Source organism: Heterocephalus glaber, unplaced genomic scaffold (assembly GCF_053883595.1).
Source record: "Heterocephalus glaber isolate CG9 unplaced genomic scaffold, H.glaber_assembly_v1.0 deba00000122, whole genome shotgun sequence".
In the NCBI taxonomy this organism is placed as follows: domain Eukaryota; kingdom Metazoa; phylum Chordata; class Mammalia; order Rodentia; family Bathyergidae; genus Heterocephalus; species Heterocephalus glaber.
This window is the reverse complement of record NW_028258138.1, coordinates 12,375,421-12,391,044: the sequence shown is the minus strand read 5'-3', so window position 1 is coordinate 12,391,044 and position 15,624 is coordinate 12,375,421. Positions and strand designations below refer to the sequence as shown.

The 15,624-nt window shown below is 37.7% G+C and overlaps 1 protein-coding gene across 1 annotated transcript; it reads right to left on the bottom strand.

Moving 5' to 3' along the window:
• Positions 1-11,810: 11,810 nt before the first annotated feature.
• Krtap11-1 (keratin associated protein 11-1) lies at positions 11,811-14,195 on the bottom strand. The gene has a single exon (XM_087209890.1). It carries the CDS (start codon positions 13,232-13,234, stop codon positions 12,791-12,793), a length of 444 nt encoding a protein of 147 aa, XP_087066016.1. The 5' UTR covers positions 13,235-14,195; the 3' UTR covers positions 11,811-12,790.
• Positions 14,196-15,624: the final 1,429 nt, after the last annotated feature.

Genomic DNA, 15,624 nt, shown 5'->3' with positions numbered 1-15,624 from the left:
AGCCACGATCAAAAAATATCTACACCTAGACATATAATAGTCAAGATCCCAGAAACCCTACAGAAGAACAAAATCCTGCAAGCAGTTAGAGAAAAGAAACTAATCACCTACAAAGGAAAGCCCATCAGAATCATAGCAGACTTCTCAACCCAAACCCTCAAGTCAAGGAAATCCTGGAGTGAAGTATTTCAAGCCCTAAAAGAAAATAACTTCCAACCTAGACTGCTGTATCCTGCAAAATTATCTTTCAAAATCAGTGGGGAAATTAGATACTTCCACAACAAAGAACACCTGAGAAATTTCATGAACACCAAACCAGCACTCGAAGCAATTCTAAACAATATCCTAGAAAAAGGCAATGAAGGTCACAACTCCATGAGGCCCAAAAGAGGGAAGCCACCAGACAAGGCAAGAAAATAAAGGGAAAGGGGGAAAATATAAAAGAACCAGCAACAGTAAAACATCATGACAAGGATGAGTCAATATCTATCAATCATAACCATTGATCTTAATGGCCTCAATTCACCAGTCAAAAAAATAGACCAACAGAATGGATTAAGAAGCAAAATCCAACAATATGCTGTATACAAGAAATACACCTAACTCAAAAAGAAATTCATAGACTGAAAGTAAAAGGATGGAAAACAGTTCTCCATGTGACAGGAACCCAGAAAAAAACATGGATAGCAGTCATATTTGCAGACAAAGTAGATTTCAAACCAAAACTAATTAAAGGGACAAAGATGGTCACTACGTTCTTGTGAAGGAAACAATCCAAGAGGAAAAGATGAAGGAAGAATCATAAATATATATGTACCAAATAAAAATGCCCCCAACTATACACAACAAATATTAATGGACATGAAAAACCAAATAAGCACTAAGACAATTATACTGGGGGACCTCAATACTCCACTGTCACAAATAGATGGATCATCTAGACAAAAAAATCAACAATGAAACTCTAGAACTAAACCAAGCTATTGAACAAATGGAGGTAATAGATGTTTACAGAGTATTCCACCCCACAAAATCAGAATATACATTCTTTTTGGCTGCACACAAGTCATTCTCCAAAATAGACCACATGCTAGCTCATAGGACACGTTTAAATAAATGTGAAAGAATTAAAGTTACCCCTGTATATTATCAGAACATAGTCCAAGGTTATACTCCTTTTTTAATATTATTTTATTGAGACATTTTATATATACAATATAATTAAATTCAGCATTGGAAATTTTCACCTTTAAATAATCTATCTTGGTTCTTAATTTTCCCCTTCCCCTGCCCTCCCTTCAACCCCTGCATTCCTCCCTGTTTACAAAGACTTTGTTTCCATGTTTTCATCTTCTTATATTAATTTCATTCCCTTCTTTATTTCCCTTTCCTCTCTCACTTCCCTTTTTGCATTGCCCCTTTTCTTCCTATTTCACATTATCTATTATACCTTTTAGTTCTGATTTACACTTTCAGTTTCTCACACTAGAGAAACTATTCAGTATTTACATGTGTGTCCTGTTTATTTCACTTAAGAGTATGGCCTCAATGTGCATCCATTTAGCTATAAATGTCTCTAGTTTTTCTTTCTTTATGGATGAGTAGTACCCCCATTTAATAAAAAACACATTTTTTTATCCTGTCTCCAGCTGATGGGCATTTGGGCTGGTTCCAAATTTTAGCTATTATGAACTGTGCTGCTATGAACATGGGTGCACATATATCACTGTGGTATGATTCTTTTAATTCTTTGGGGTAAGATACCCAGCAGGGGAATAGCTCAGACAAATGGGACTTTCAGTCCTAGTGCTTTGAGGTATCTGCATCCTGATTTCCACAGTGGTTGCACCAGTCTACACTCCCACCAGCAGTGGAGCAGGGTTTCTCTTTCCCAACAGCCCCACCAGCATTTGTTATTGGTTGATTTCATGATAGCAGCCATTCTGTCTGGAGTGAAGTGGAATCTCAGTGTTGTTTTCATTTTCATCTCTCGAATGCCCAGTGATATTGAACATTTTTTCATATGTTTATTTACTATTCCTACTTCTTTGTCTGAGAAATGCCTGTTCATTTTAGATGCCCATTTTTGGATTGGGTCTTTAAATTTAGGAGGTCTGATTTTTTTTCAGTTCTTTATATATTCTAGATAGTAGACCTTTGTCTGAGGAACAGCAAGTGAAAATTTTTTCCCACATTGTGGGTTGTCTCTTCACTCTATTGGTGGTTTCTCTTGCTGTGCAGAAGTTTTTTAATAAGAAGAGATCCCACTTATTGATTGTTTGTGCTAGTCCATGGGCAAATGAGGTTTTGTTCAAAAAATCTTTTCCTACACCAATGTCTTCAAGAGTTCTACCTGACCTCTGTTCCAGCTGGTTCAGCATTTCTGTTTTAATATTTAGATCTTCAATCCATTTTGATTTTAGTTTAGTGCATGGTGAGAGACATAGGTCTAGTTTTAATCTTTGGCAAGTTGAAACCCAATTTGTCCAGCACCATTCATTAAAGAGGCTATCTGTCCTCCAGTGAGGGTGTTTGGCTCCTTTGTCAAAGATGAGATGGCTGAGTGTGTCTGGAGTTGTTTCTGCATCTTCTAATCTGTTCCACTGGTTCTCAGGTCTGTTTCTTTGCTAGTACCATTCTGTTTTTATCACAGTACCTTTGTAATATAGTTTCAAGTTGGGGATTGGTATACCCCCTACCGTGTCTCTGTTACCTACAATTGCTTTTGCTATATTGGGTCTCTTCTTCTTCCAAATGAATTTTTGGATTGTTTTCTCAAGGTCAGTGAAGTATGCTGCTGGAATTTCAATTGGGATTGCATTGAGTCTATATAGCAGTTTTGGAAGTATGCCCATTTTCACTATGTTGATTCTTCCTACCCAGAAGCAAGGGATGTCTTTCCATTTTCTGATATCATCTTCAATCTCTCTTTTCAGAGTGCCATAGTTTTCAGAGAAGAGGTCTTTGATTTCTTTCGTTAGGATGATTCCTAGGTATTTCAGTTTTTTGGATGCTATTGTGAAAGGAATTTTTTCCCCTATGTCTCTCTCAGTGAGTCTGTCATTTGTGTAGAGGAAAGCTATTGATTTTTGTGTGTTGACCTTGTATCCAGCTACTTGACTGAATTTGGTTATTAAGTCTAGAAGACTTTTGGTGGAGTTCTTGGGGTCTTTTATATAAAGTGTCATATCATCTGCAAATAATGACAATTTGACTTCTTCATTTCCTATCTTTATTCCTTTTATTTCTTTCTCCTGTCTCTTTGCCATGGCTAATGTTTCCAAAACTATATTGATCAAGAGTGTTGATAGTGGACATCCTTGTCTTGTTCCTGATTTTAGAGTGAGGGATTTCAGTTTTTGACCATTTAGTATGATATTGGCTGTTGGTTTTTCATAAATGGCTTTTATCAGATTGAGGTAGAGATAACCTACTCCAATTTTTTGTAGGGTTTTTATCATAAATGCATGTTGGATTTTGTCAAATGTTTTTTCTGCACCTATTGAGATGATCATATGGTTTTTGTCCTTGGCTCTATGAATATATTGTATTACATTGATTGATTTGCATATGTTGAACCATCCCTGCATCCCTGGGATGAATCCCACTTGGTCAGGGTGTATGATCTTCTTGATGATCTTCTGCATTCTGTTTGCCATTATCTTATTAAGGATTTTTGCATCTATGTTCATTAGTGAGATTGGCCTATAGTTCTCCTTTTCGGTTGGGTCTTTCTCTGCTTTGGGGATCAAGGTGATGCTTGCTTCCAGGAATGAATTCAGGACTATTGCTTCCCCTTCAATTTCATTGAAGATTTTAAACAGTAGTGGCAGTAGTTCCTCTCTAAATGTCTTCTGGAATTCAGCAGTGAAGTCATCAGGACCTGGGCTTTTCTTAGTTGGTACGTTTTTAATTATATTTTCAATTTCATTGATTGATATTGGGTTATTTAGAATTTTTAGGTCTTCTTCGTTCAACTTTGCTAATTCATACATATCTAGGAATCTGTCCATTTCTTCTGTTTTCCATCTTATTGACATATAGGTTCTCCAAGTAGGTATTGATGATCCTCTGGATTTCTGCTGGGTCCCTTTTAATTTCATCCTTTTCATTCCTAATTGCATGGATTTGGGCCTTTTCTTTCCTTTTTCTGATGAGGTTGGCTAAGGGTTTGTCAATTTTGTTTATTCTTTCAAATAATCAACTTTTGACTTCATTGATTTTTTTGTATCGTTCTCTTAGTCTCCATTGCATGGATTTCTGCTCTGATCTTTATAATTTCCTCCCTTGTGTGAGTTTTGGGTTTGTCCTGATCTTCTTTTTCTAGAAGTTTGAGGTTCAGCATCAGGTTAATAGGGCTCACTCTATTTCCTAATATGTGTATTCATTGCTATGAATTTCCCTCTTAAGACTGCTTCCATTGTGTCCCATAGATACCAATATGTTGTACTGTCATTGTCATTTAATTGTAGGAACTGTCTGATTTCTTCTTTAATTTCCTCTGTGACCCATTGGCTATTCAGAAGTGTGTTGTTCAATTTTCATGTGTTTATGAAATTTTTGCAGTTTCTTTTGCTAGTGATCTCAATTTCATCACACTATAGTCTGATAATATTCAGGGGATAACTTCAATTCCATTGCACTTAAATATATTCTATGACCGAGTATATGGCCTATTTTCAAGAATGACCCATGTGCAGCTGAAAAGAATGTGTATTCTGATTTTGTGTGGTGAAACACTCTGTAAACATCTGCTAAGTTCATTTGTTCAAGAGTTTGATTGAGTTCTAGTATTTTGTTGCTTGTTTTTTGTCTAGTTGATCTATCTATTTGTGACAGTGGGGTGTTGAGGTCCCCCACCACTATTGTATTAGTGCTCATTTGATTTTTTCATGTCCATTAGTATTTTTGTTTTTGTTGTTTTGTTTTGTTTTGTTTCCAGGGATCGAATTCAGGCCCTTGTGCTTGTGCAGCAGGTGGCAAAACCACTGAGCTACATTCCTGGCCCCTTTATTTCTTTTATATAGTTGGGCACACTAGTGTTTGGTGGATAGATATTTATGATTGCCATCTCTTCCTCATAGATTGTTCCCTTTACATGGATGTAATGTCCTTCTTTGTCTCTCTTAATCAGTGTTGGTTTGAAATCCACTTGATCTGCAAAGAGGATAGCTACAACTCTTTTTTGGGGGATTCCTGTCACATGGAGTATTGTTTTCCACCCTTTAACTGTCAGTCTATATGTTTCTTTTTGAATTAAGTGTGTTTCTTGTAGGCAGTATATTATTGAATCTTGCTTCTTGACCCATTCTGCCAGTCTATTTCTTTTGATTGGTGAATTGAGACCATTAACAGTGATGGTTATAACTGATACATATTGACTTATCATTGTCATGAGTTTTTCTTTTTGTTAGATTCTCCCCCTTTGTGTTTTATTTCTTGTTGTGCCCAATGAATTCATTCTGCTGGGCTTCCTGGGGTTATAATCCTCTTTATGTTTTCCTAGGATATTGTCTAAAATATTTTGGAGTGCTGGTTTGGTATTCATGAAGTTCCTAAGGTGCTCTTTGTCATGAAAGTATCTTATTTCTCCATCAATTTTGAAAGATAGTTTTGCAGGGTGCATCAATCTTGGTTGGAGGCTGTTTTCCTTTAGGGCTTGAAATATATCACTCCAAGCTCTTCTTGCCTTAAGGATTTGCATTGAGAAGTCTGCTGCAATTATGATGGGCTTTGCTTTTTATGTGATTTGTTTATTTTCTCTAACTGCTTGTAGAACTTTGTTCTCCTGTTGGGTTTCTGGAATCTTAACAGTTATATCCCTATGTGTAGTTTTTTTTTTTAATCCAGGCTAGTTGGAGTCCTATATGCCTCACTTATCTGTTTGTCAAGTTCTTTTCCCCTGCTTGGAAGTTTTCTGCCATTACTTCTGTGAACAGTTTTTTTATGTCATCTGCACTCTCTCCTGTTTCTTCTTTGACTCCAATCAGTCTTATGTTATTCTTTGCATCGTCTAGCAGCTGCTGGATTGATTTCTAGTGGTCCCTTATAATTTTAAAGCAATTTTTCTTTTCCTGGTCACTAATTGCAATCTTATCTTCTATATCTGAAATTCTGTCCTCACATTGGCACATTCTGCTGCATAGACTTTTAGTGGAGTTTTTAATCTCCTGGAAATCTGTTTGCATCTGTTTTATGGATTCCATTTGCTTCCTATGTTGGGATTCCATCATATTCCTCAGCTCCACTCTAGATTTATTAATCATGTCTTGCACTATGGGCACAATCTCTGTTGTTACCTGAGAAATTATTTCTGATTTCATTTTTTCCAGATCCTCTTTTGTTGCCAGTTCAGGGAGTCCAGGTGGTCGAGTATCAAAGTGTTCCATCTCATTTCCCTTTGAGGTTGCTGTAGGTGATCTGGAAGTCTTGTTTTGAGGCTTGTTTACGTGTCTTCTCATTTCGATGGGGGGAGGGGGGTGCTGCTGGTGTCCACATGGCTCACCTCCTCTGTCCTGGGAATGTTGCTATGTTGGCACAGAAACCTCCTCTGTGCTTGGAGCAGTGGGATGTTGACCTGGAAGCCTCCTCCTCTGCCCTGGGAGTAGTGGCATGCCAACCTGGAAGCCTCCTCTTCTGTGCTTCAGATTTCAGCATCAGGGAGAAACTTGAAAAAGCATCACTGATCAAGCTGGAAGCAACGACCTCAGCTTTAGAAGGTATCTCTGTTAATCCTGAAAAAATAAAGAGTCTCACACTTATGGCTTCATGAAGGCTTCTACATCTCAGGCTGGGTTCTTCTCACCTCCTCAATAAAATGAAACTGTTACTGCTGCCTGTTTAATAACCAGAACAAACTCCACAGCAAGATATGTAGGCAGCACAAGACCCTTGTCCCCCTTGTAGCCTGCTGCAACAACCTGAGAAGACTATTAATCAGCTTTTGAGGCCATACCCTTAAGTGAAATAAATAGAACACACATTTGTAAATACCAAATTGTTTCTCTGGTGTGAGAAACTGGAAGTGTAACTAAGGATTAAAATGATTGAAATGAATAATTAACAATTTGAAATATGAAAAAAGGGTCCAAAGGGGTAGGGGAAGTGGGAGTGGAAGGAGAAAGAAAGAAGGGAAAGGAAAAATTATGAGAAATGGAAAAATTGGAAACAAAGTCTTTGTAAATAGGGATGGGTGAAAGGGGTGAAGGGAGAACAGGGAATGGGGAAAAAATAAGAACCAGGATACATCATGTACAAGTACAAGTACCTAATGATAAATGTAAATGTATTGTATACCTAAAATGTACCAATAAAAGAATTTAAGCAAAAAATAAATTAATAATACATAAATAAAACTACTTACTATGTACTGCCAGATCTGACTTCTAATATTTTGTTTTGTTAAATAAATTTTTATTTATTTTCATACTTTTCTATTATCTTCATCCAGTTTTAGTATTAGTACAATGTTGATTGCCTAAAATGAGGGGAAACGTGTCCCTTCATTTTTCTGCTTTAAATGTTTGATATAATACATCAGTTAAAATGTACATGAGCCTATTTTTGTCATATAGATAGGTTTTCAAGCTAGGAATATACTTTCTTTAATAGGTGCTATACACATTTTATATTTCTTCCAGTGCCAGTTTCATTAATTTTTCTTCCAAGGTACTTCATAGAAGTTGTCAAATTTATTTCAAAAAAGATTTTTGTAATATGCTTTCTATATCCTCTTAAATTCTGTAAAATCTGTGGTAATGTCCTCTAAATCTTGATATTGTAATTTTAAAAAATTATAATTGATATTGTGCAATAGGAAGAAAAGATCTAAAGGAGTAGGGGAAGTGGGAGGGGTAGGGGAAAGGAAAGAATGGAACAGAAAAAATATGAGAAAAAAATGGAAACAAAGTCTTTGTAAATAGGGAAAGGTGGAGGGAGTGAAGGGAGGGCAGGGTAATGGGGAAAAACAAGAACCAAGATACTCATGTAAAGGTACAAGATTTCAATGATGAATCTAACTGTATTTTATACCTTAAATGCATCAATAAACTTAATGTAAAAAGAAAAGTTGGTTTGGGAGATAGAGTTGCAGGCCAAAATGATAAGATTCTTTTTGTAAAAGAATTTAAAATGTAAACTTAAAAGTATTAGTAAGCGCATAGCTGTGAAATCTATGCATCACTAGACAAACCGTGCCCTGGAAACAACTGATTCTTAATCAGGAGTTACCGTCAGTCTTTCTCATAAGCACCAGTCATTAACATAATTGTTATCTATCTCATCCCTTTTATCATCCTATAATAAGGTACCAAACTACTTAGACAAGGGAATTGTATCTGCTCTTAATAGCTATGAATGTTACCTGTGCTAATGGGTACTGTTCCCAAAAATAATTGTTCTTAGTTCATAAAAGTATAAAATATACAATACAAATCTATTTAGTAGACTGAATTATATTATAATCAATTTGATTTTTCAAAATTCCTTTGAATATTATTCTAGGACATCTCTCATGAAACAACTATTGGGCAGTTAAATATAGGAAGTACATATTACAAGGGAGATTAAAGCTGAAAATTCTAATGAGTAAGGATTTCAGAGTAATAAAAATACACACACAGTATTTTATAAAAGTATTTGTGAGTTCCTAAGCACAGATAGGAGTTTCCTCAAAAGCTGAAGAAAATAAACAGGTCTTTACAAAGACTAAGTTCAAAGAGCTGGACCAATCTTCATCTACCAATTTGAGTGGTTTTTAGAGGGCACCATGCTGTCTATCTCCTTACATGTCAGCAATTCACCCCTGCCATTTGACCAACTCTCTTTTTAAGTTTTGTAGGACATCTGATTTATTTATTTTTATTAGTAGATGTCTGTGATATGTAATAATCACAGTCATTGTGGTCCATCAGTACACATCTGGGTCCTTTTTACTTCCCTTTCACCTCCTCTCTCTGTGCTCCTCCATCCCCAGGTCCTTTTCTTATCTTCACAAAATCTCTCTCCCTGTTTCCTATCATCTGTCTTTCATTTTGCTCTTTACCTTATTCCTACTTTGGGTTTTTCAGGTACAAAAAACCATCCAATATTTAACCTTCTGTATCTGATTTGTTTCACTTATCTTTATGGTATCAAGATCTATCAATTTTCCTATAAATGACTCAAATTTATTCTTCTTTATCACTGAGTAGTAATCATATATATATATATATATATATATATATATATATATATATAACATGTATATGTTATCCTTTATCCATTCATCTGTTGACTAACACAGGGGCCAGTTCCAATATTTAGCTATCATGACCTGTGCTGCTATAAACATGGATGTGCATGGATCACTGTAAATGCGGTGTCTTCAACTCTTTTACGAAGACACCCAGAAGGGGTACAGCTGAGTCACTATTTGACTAGCTCTCAATGCATTCCTTTGAGTCTTATAAGTTCTATGTCTCTCTGATTAAAGTCAAATATTATAGGAGAAAGTCATGCCTTCAGTTTCTATCATAGTTTTGTAATAAGCAAGTATCATATATGGAAAACATTATAATGTCCATCATTTACTGAGAACATTTGTGATGGAAGACATTGGTAAGCATTTACATGCATTGGAAAGGTGAGGAAAAGCATTTGGAAGTAAAACATGTGACCCAAAGTATAATTTTAGAAGAAGGTGGTGAAGAAAGACCTAGTGAATTTGCTCTACAAAATTGAACTATGAGCTTCCTAAGAGCAAGATTCATAGTGGCTTTGTCACCACCACATAATCAGCAATAGAGGTATCCTAATGTTTGTTGGGAAACACCAGAGGGAAAGAAGGAAAAGGAAAAGGACAGAGACAAGGAGAAAGAGGGAGGAAATTGGTTTCAAGCTAGGGGAGCTAATCTCCTGGAGAGCGCTGAAAGACTTCAGCTCAGAATGATGAAAAACTTCTGAAAGTGGATTGTAGTAATAGTGGTATGACATTATGTGTTTACTTAACATCACTAAATTGTCCACTTAACAGTAGTTAAAATGGCAACTTTTATACAATGTGTACTTTGCCAAGTAAAAAAATTAATGAAATTTGAACTTTTATCACTGTTGTATAAATGTTGTCCATGTCTCCAAATTTTTGATAAAGTCTGTTAGACACATAAATGCCTAATGTCAATGGATTTAGTGAAAATCAAGAAAAGGAAGTGGGTTAAATGTCTGAATCACAGTAGCTGGAAGAGAAACAGACTATAAAATTATAATATGAGCCATAAAATGATCTAATTCTTCTAAAGTAGAAGCTCAGAGCCAAAGATAAGAAAAAAGAAGAAACTGTCTCCCAACCTCTCTTAGCAGATTCCCCTGTGATATTGAGAGCAGCCAGAATGTCCACCAAACAGGGAAGGAATTCGGGCAAATTTCATTCCAATATCAAGTTATAGTGCCTCAGCCGAGACGTGGGCTCCACGCACATTACTTCAGTTTGTTCCTGCATCCAGAGGCATGACGTGCCATCATTATCTCTGGTTGGAAGATGAGCTAACCAGGGTTACAGAAGTAAGCAAACCTACAGCCAAATGACAGAACCAGGAAAAGTCCCACTTCCTGTGCACAGCTACAGGATTTTGGATACAAATTGCATTTCTAGGCCTTAAGCTAAGAAGAAAAAGAAACATCATCACAACTTTATCTCTTAAAACACTGTTCTTCCCAAGACTACTTTGAAACTTTACAATTTATTCTGTAATAAGGCAAAGAATGGAGAGAACTCTCCAAGTTCGAGTATAAATAGAATAGCTCTAATAGAAGAGAAAAATATGTTTCCCCAAACAGAAATAAAAGCAAGGAGATGGCTTAGCAAGATCACTAAATCCTTTGCATTTTCATAGTACCACAAAAAACAACCTAAACAAGTATTTATTAATATCAGACCAAAACACCTATATCATTACTATATTACTATATCAATGTCATTTATTAAAAGTGATTAGCCATTTAGATAAAAACATAAAGAGAAATCATCTCTGTTCTTGCATCTTTATTGAAACCTAGAAAGCTGAAGAATAAATAACAAAATTATTTTTAAAATATTCTTTAGGCCTCTGAAAAACTTTGACTTTTCCAAACTGTATGTGAAGTGACTGAAATAAACAATAAATGAGTCACCTAAGCCACAGCTTTGAATGGGCCATTTAGAGTTCTGCTAGTGATTTGTATTTTACAATAAATCAGAACATTTCTGAAACCCAAAATCTGTCTTTTTTGGAAACAAAAAAAGGTCATGGAAGACCAATGTATAGTAAAAACCACGTCTTGCTTTAGTGAGAGATTACTGTAAGTCATAGTAAATATTTCTCTGATAAAGGGGAATCTTAAGAGTAGAGTCAGCAAAAGGAAAAACTGAAAATATTGCAACTCTACAGAAATCATCTGTACAGTTCGCTTCTGGAAAACCATCACTGAAATAAGAAACGCATTTTGCACTGACAACGGAGACTAATGACCAGATTGTCCACAAGGATCTAAACCGCCTCCTGCTATGAGAAAAGCATCTATTCCACCTGACACATGCACCTCATCTGTCTCCATTTTCAGTAAAAATTGTCTGCTTCTGTTTCTCCTTGTGCAATTCTGAAGAGAAAATATAGACCTGTGTTTCTGGACATAAGAGATGTTAGGGACAAGAGCAAACTAATTGGTACCAGTTCTCACTTTCTAATAAAAAGCAAAGGGAGTCAGAGCATGGGTTCCCTGTCCCTCCAGGTGGTGCACTTCATTGGCACATGGAGTCAGGGGAGAGCTTGCAAGAGGTAAAAATAAACCAACACATTTCTGAGATTATTAGTCCTTCTGCCCAGATGTACCAAACTAGGGAAGTTTATTGACTCCAAACAGGTCACTGATTTGCTCTGGGGAGTTAGAGATGCTGAAAGTGGAGCTGCCCTTTTGATGCAGCGAGTTTTACAGCCTGGAAATCAACTTCTCTTTCTTGTCATACCTTCTTTACCTTTTCTTTCCTTTCTAGCTGACCATGCAGGGATTTTTTTTCACAAGTTTCCAGTGTGCTCTTTTGATTAAGTAAGACACTGAACCTCTTTAATCCATTGGCCCCTTCATTGTACAGATTTCTCAGCTGTCTTGTTTCCTAAGTAATTTCTCTTTTTCTTCTATGAAAGTCTTTTTATGAGCCCCTAAATATTGGGAGAAATATAAAACACAAATCATTCCATCAACTCTCATACCCTTCACTTCGCCATATATCCAAAGACTTTCAGAACAAATAAAAGATAATCCCTTGCTCACCCATAAAACCAAATGACTAAATCCAGATGCTAAGTTCACACCCAAAAAAAGACCCAGATCAGCAAAAAATGATTCATAGACAACAAAATACCTTGCAAATAAAGAATTCTATTGAGACATAAATTTGCAATGCCAACAAATGCAGGTTTATTGAGAAGTGTATGGCAAGACAAGCTTCCTTTTTCAGAGAGAAAAGCAGAAGCCAGGAGATACAGCAGCAAGGTCAAAACATGTCAAAAGCATCAGGACTGGCCTGTGGGTGGTACAGCCTCTGGAAACATTAAGAGCCCTACACAGCACCAGGGATCAGCCCTTAAAATCATCTTAGTGCTTGCCAGAAGAATTTTAGCGTGCCAAAGGCAGCTTGCCCATGGCTCGCAGCCAGCGATGAGACAGTTAATGGGGTCAGAGCTGAAGTGATTCAGGCAGCATGCGGGAAGATCCTGGAAGCACAGTTTGCAGGGCATGGCACGGAGTCTTGACTATCTCACTGGATTCCACACACTTAGCAAGGTCTTCGGCAGCTGGACATGTAGGACTGCTGGTACATCCTGGAGACCCCACAGGCTGGTTGGCACACAGTGGAGATGCCACCCACTGGTTGGCAGACACTGGAAATGCCTCCCATGGGCTGACAAGCACTGGACACAAAGGTGAGTGGCCGGCTGCAGGGAGTTGAGCAGGTTGTTGGTCGAGAGCAAGTTACCTGGACAGGGTTGGAGACGCAAGAAGTTCGCTGGTAATATGTTGGCTGGCAAACAGTGGGCTGGCAGCTGGTCTCCTGACAGTGGTCCAGGAGCCAAGAGCCAGTTTGGAAGGAGCTAGGCAAATAGATGCCACTCAAGCAGTCAATATCTTGGGTCGCAGCTGTACCCCCTGGGGCCTGGATAGTACAGCGTCCTCCAGTTGGCCTGGAAGAGCAATTTCTTGTGGAGCAGTTGAAGGACATGATGCCAAGTGAAGGGAGGGCAGCAGGTATCTCTCTGAAGTTAGCTTCTGAATTGTGAATGTCACTTCAGGTTCCTGAGCTTTTATACATCCTTGCTGGTGGGTGGGGCTTCCTCCCCGGTCTCCCTGGCTTCCTTGGCTCACACCAGCTTGCCTTAGAACATTTTGTGAATCTACAGGTTAATTGTCTCTTGAGAAGCCTTCCTCCTCATAAAGAAAGTTTAGTAGTTTGGTAACTAAACCCTATGTCTCCCGCACAGTAGTTCGTCTGGTTTAAGAAGGTTGCTGGACGGCTTCAAAGGGATTGGTCATCCCTGCCCACATTTTCATCCTCATTCATCTTACTTGCATCCAATGAATGTCAGTCTGACTGCAGCCCCAAACATGCAAATCTCCTACCATCACACACTCTCTCCCTTCTGACCAGCCCTGATTACAAGCCCACACCCTGCTTGGTTTATCATTGCCATTTAATATGTTTTAAGCACAACTTAATCAGTCACTCTTCTATAGCTAACGGGGCTTCTGATAGGGAAGGTGCCTCCTTGATATATTTCAAGATGAGAAGACCTACCAGGAGAAAGGACAGAAAGATTTGAATCCAACATACAAACTGGCTGTCAAATTAATCGACTGACCAAAGGAAGATGCTCACAAGAAGGCTGGAGGGCAATGGGACCCTCCCTTTCAGTTCAAGTAGTGAAGCAAATTAGACGCTAATTAAGTGCAACTGCATTTGTACCCAAGACCCTTTCTAAATAAATTGGATGAGCTTTACTCCTAAAGTTTTTAATCTGATAACAATGGATAATAGTGTCTCATGAGCCTCATTAATATGCCAGTGGAACAGGCTTAGTTAATTTCTAAATGACTATAATGTTAATTTGAAAGGGTAGAGTGTCTTTCTCCCAGTTTGCTCGATATATTCAAAACATATTTGTTTTCACACAAGTACTTATACACAGTATGCATTTTAATCATGGGCAAACTAAGGGCTCTCCAAGGTCATTGTCTGTACCGGAGATAAGGGTAGTCAGGGGAGAGGAAGTAGGCACTTAAACATTGCTAGGTAATGAATGGATATGTAAAGAAATTCCTCTAGTATTTAATTATTTCTTATGTTTGGAGCAACTGTAAGGATGTTATTTTTCTTTATCTCATCTCACTACAGTTCTAAACATGAAAATGACTGCTCCAAAACTGTCAGCTCATCTGGTAGAGCCAAGTGAATCAAGGAATTTGACTCTGGCAAAATAAATCACTTTGACATAGCTTAAGTGGTCAGTGCCTTTTCTTCTTCAACAAAGCTGTAAGATCTGACTCATTTTGTAAACTAGCTTTCACAGAGTACAATAATGGATTTACATACATTTGAGGTCTCCAGGTAGGCAATGTTTTAAATATCCACAAAGCAAACAGCTTTATGTCAGAACTCATTAGAAGTCCCCTCGCAAAAGCATCATTCATGTAAATGGAGGCTAATGACACACTCTAACAAGAAGATGCTGTGCTAGGGGCAGTATTATAATTCCCAGGGATCAGCCCTCAGTGACTGAAAGAGTGTTTTCAGGAACAGGGTAAGATTAACGAGATGACTACTTTCCACAAAGCTGTGACTCTGCTCTTCCCACCACCAAGAATGTTTCAGTTGGTGTTTGAAGATCAGAGTCCCTGGTCACAGGGCCTGGCTTGCTTGTTTTAAAGTGGATGAGTAGTTTACAGGCTTCCACCAGCCAAAGACTTGCAGGTTGTAATGGAAGAGTACTCAATCATGTTTATATAGAGGGAAGAGATGTAACTCCCAAACCTATTAGATATCTGAAACGCAAGTTCATGTTCTCTAAAATCAAAGAATGAAGTCTAGGGACAATGGAGGTTAAGAGTAGGAAAAATTTATTGAGAGAAAGAAAGCTTCTAAGAGAGACAGAAGAGCAACCAGAAAGTTGGTTGCCCGCTCACCCCACTTTTCAAAGATGTTTTATATACAGCAAAGCCATGTGGTGAGGCAGGTACAAAGTGGGACAAAACTATAAGACCCAATGGAAATTTACAAGATGGGCATGAGGTGGGACAAAACCATGACCGACCAATAAGATTACAAGTACAGTCACCCAGGTAATATTGATTAACTGGGGATCAAATGAGAAAACAAGTCACCTACACAGAATTTCCCATTTAGAACATCAATCACGCCATCGATCCCCAGGGGAAGTAGTGCCTCCTCTTTTTACAATGCTAACCAGTGAAGGTGCCTCAATTGTTCTCCATGTTGGCTCCTGGAAAGCTGACACCTTAAGGGAGGCCCTGTCTAACTGCCTACAAGATATCTAATTAACTTACCTGTCTACAATAATGTCATTGCTAAAAAAAAGTAAAGTCATTAGGAGGGTA

Bases quoted from the DNA above. Each gene is read 5' to 3' on its own strand.
- Krtap11-1 (XM_087209890.1), bottom strand. From the start codon at position 13,234: ATGTCCTTCAACTGCTCCACAAGAAATTGCTCTTCCAGGCCAACTGGA.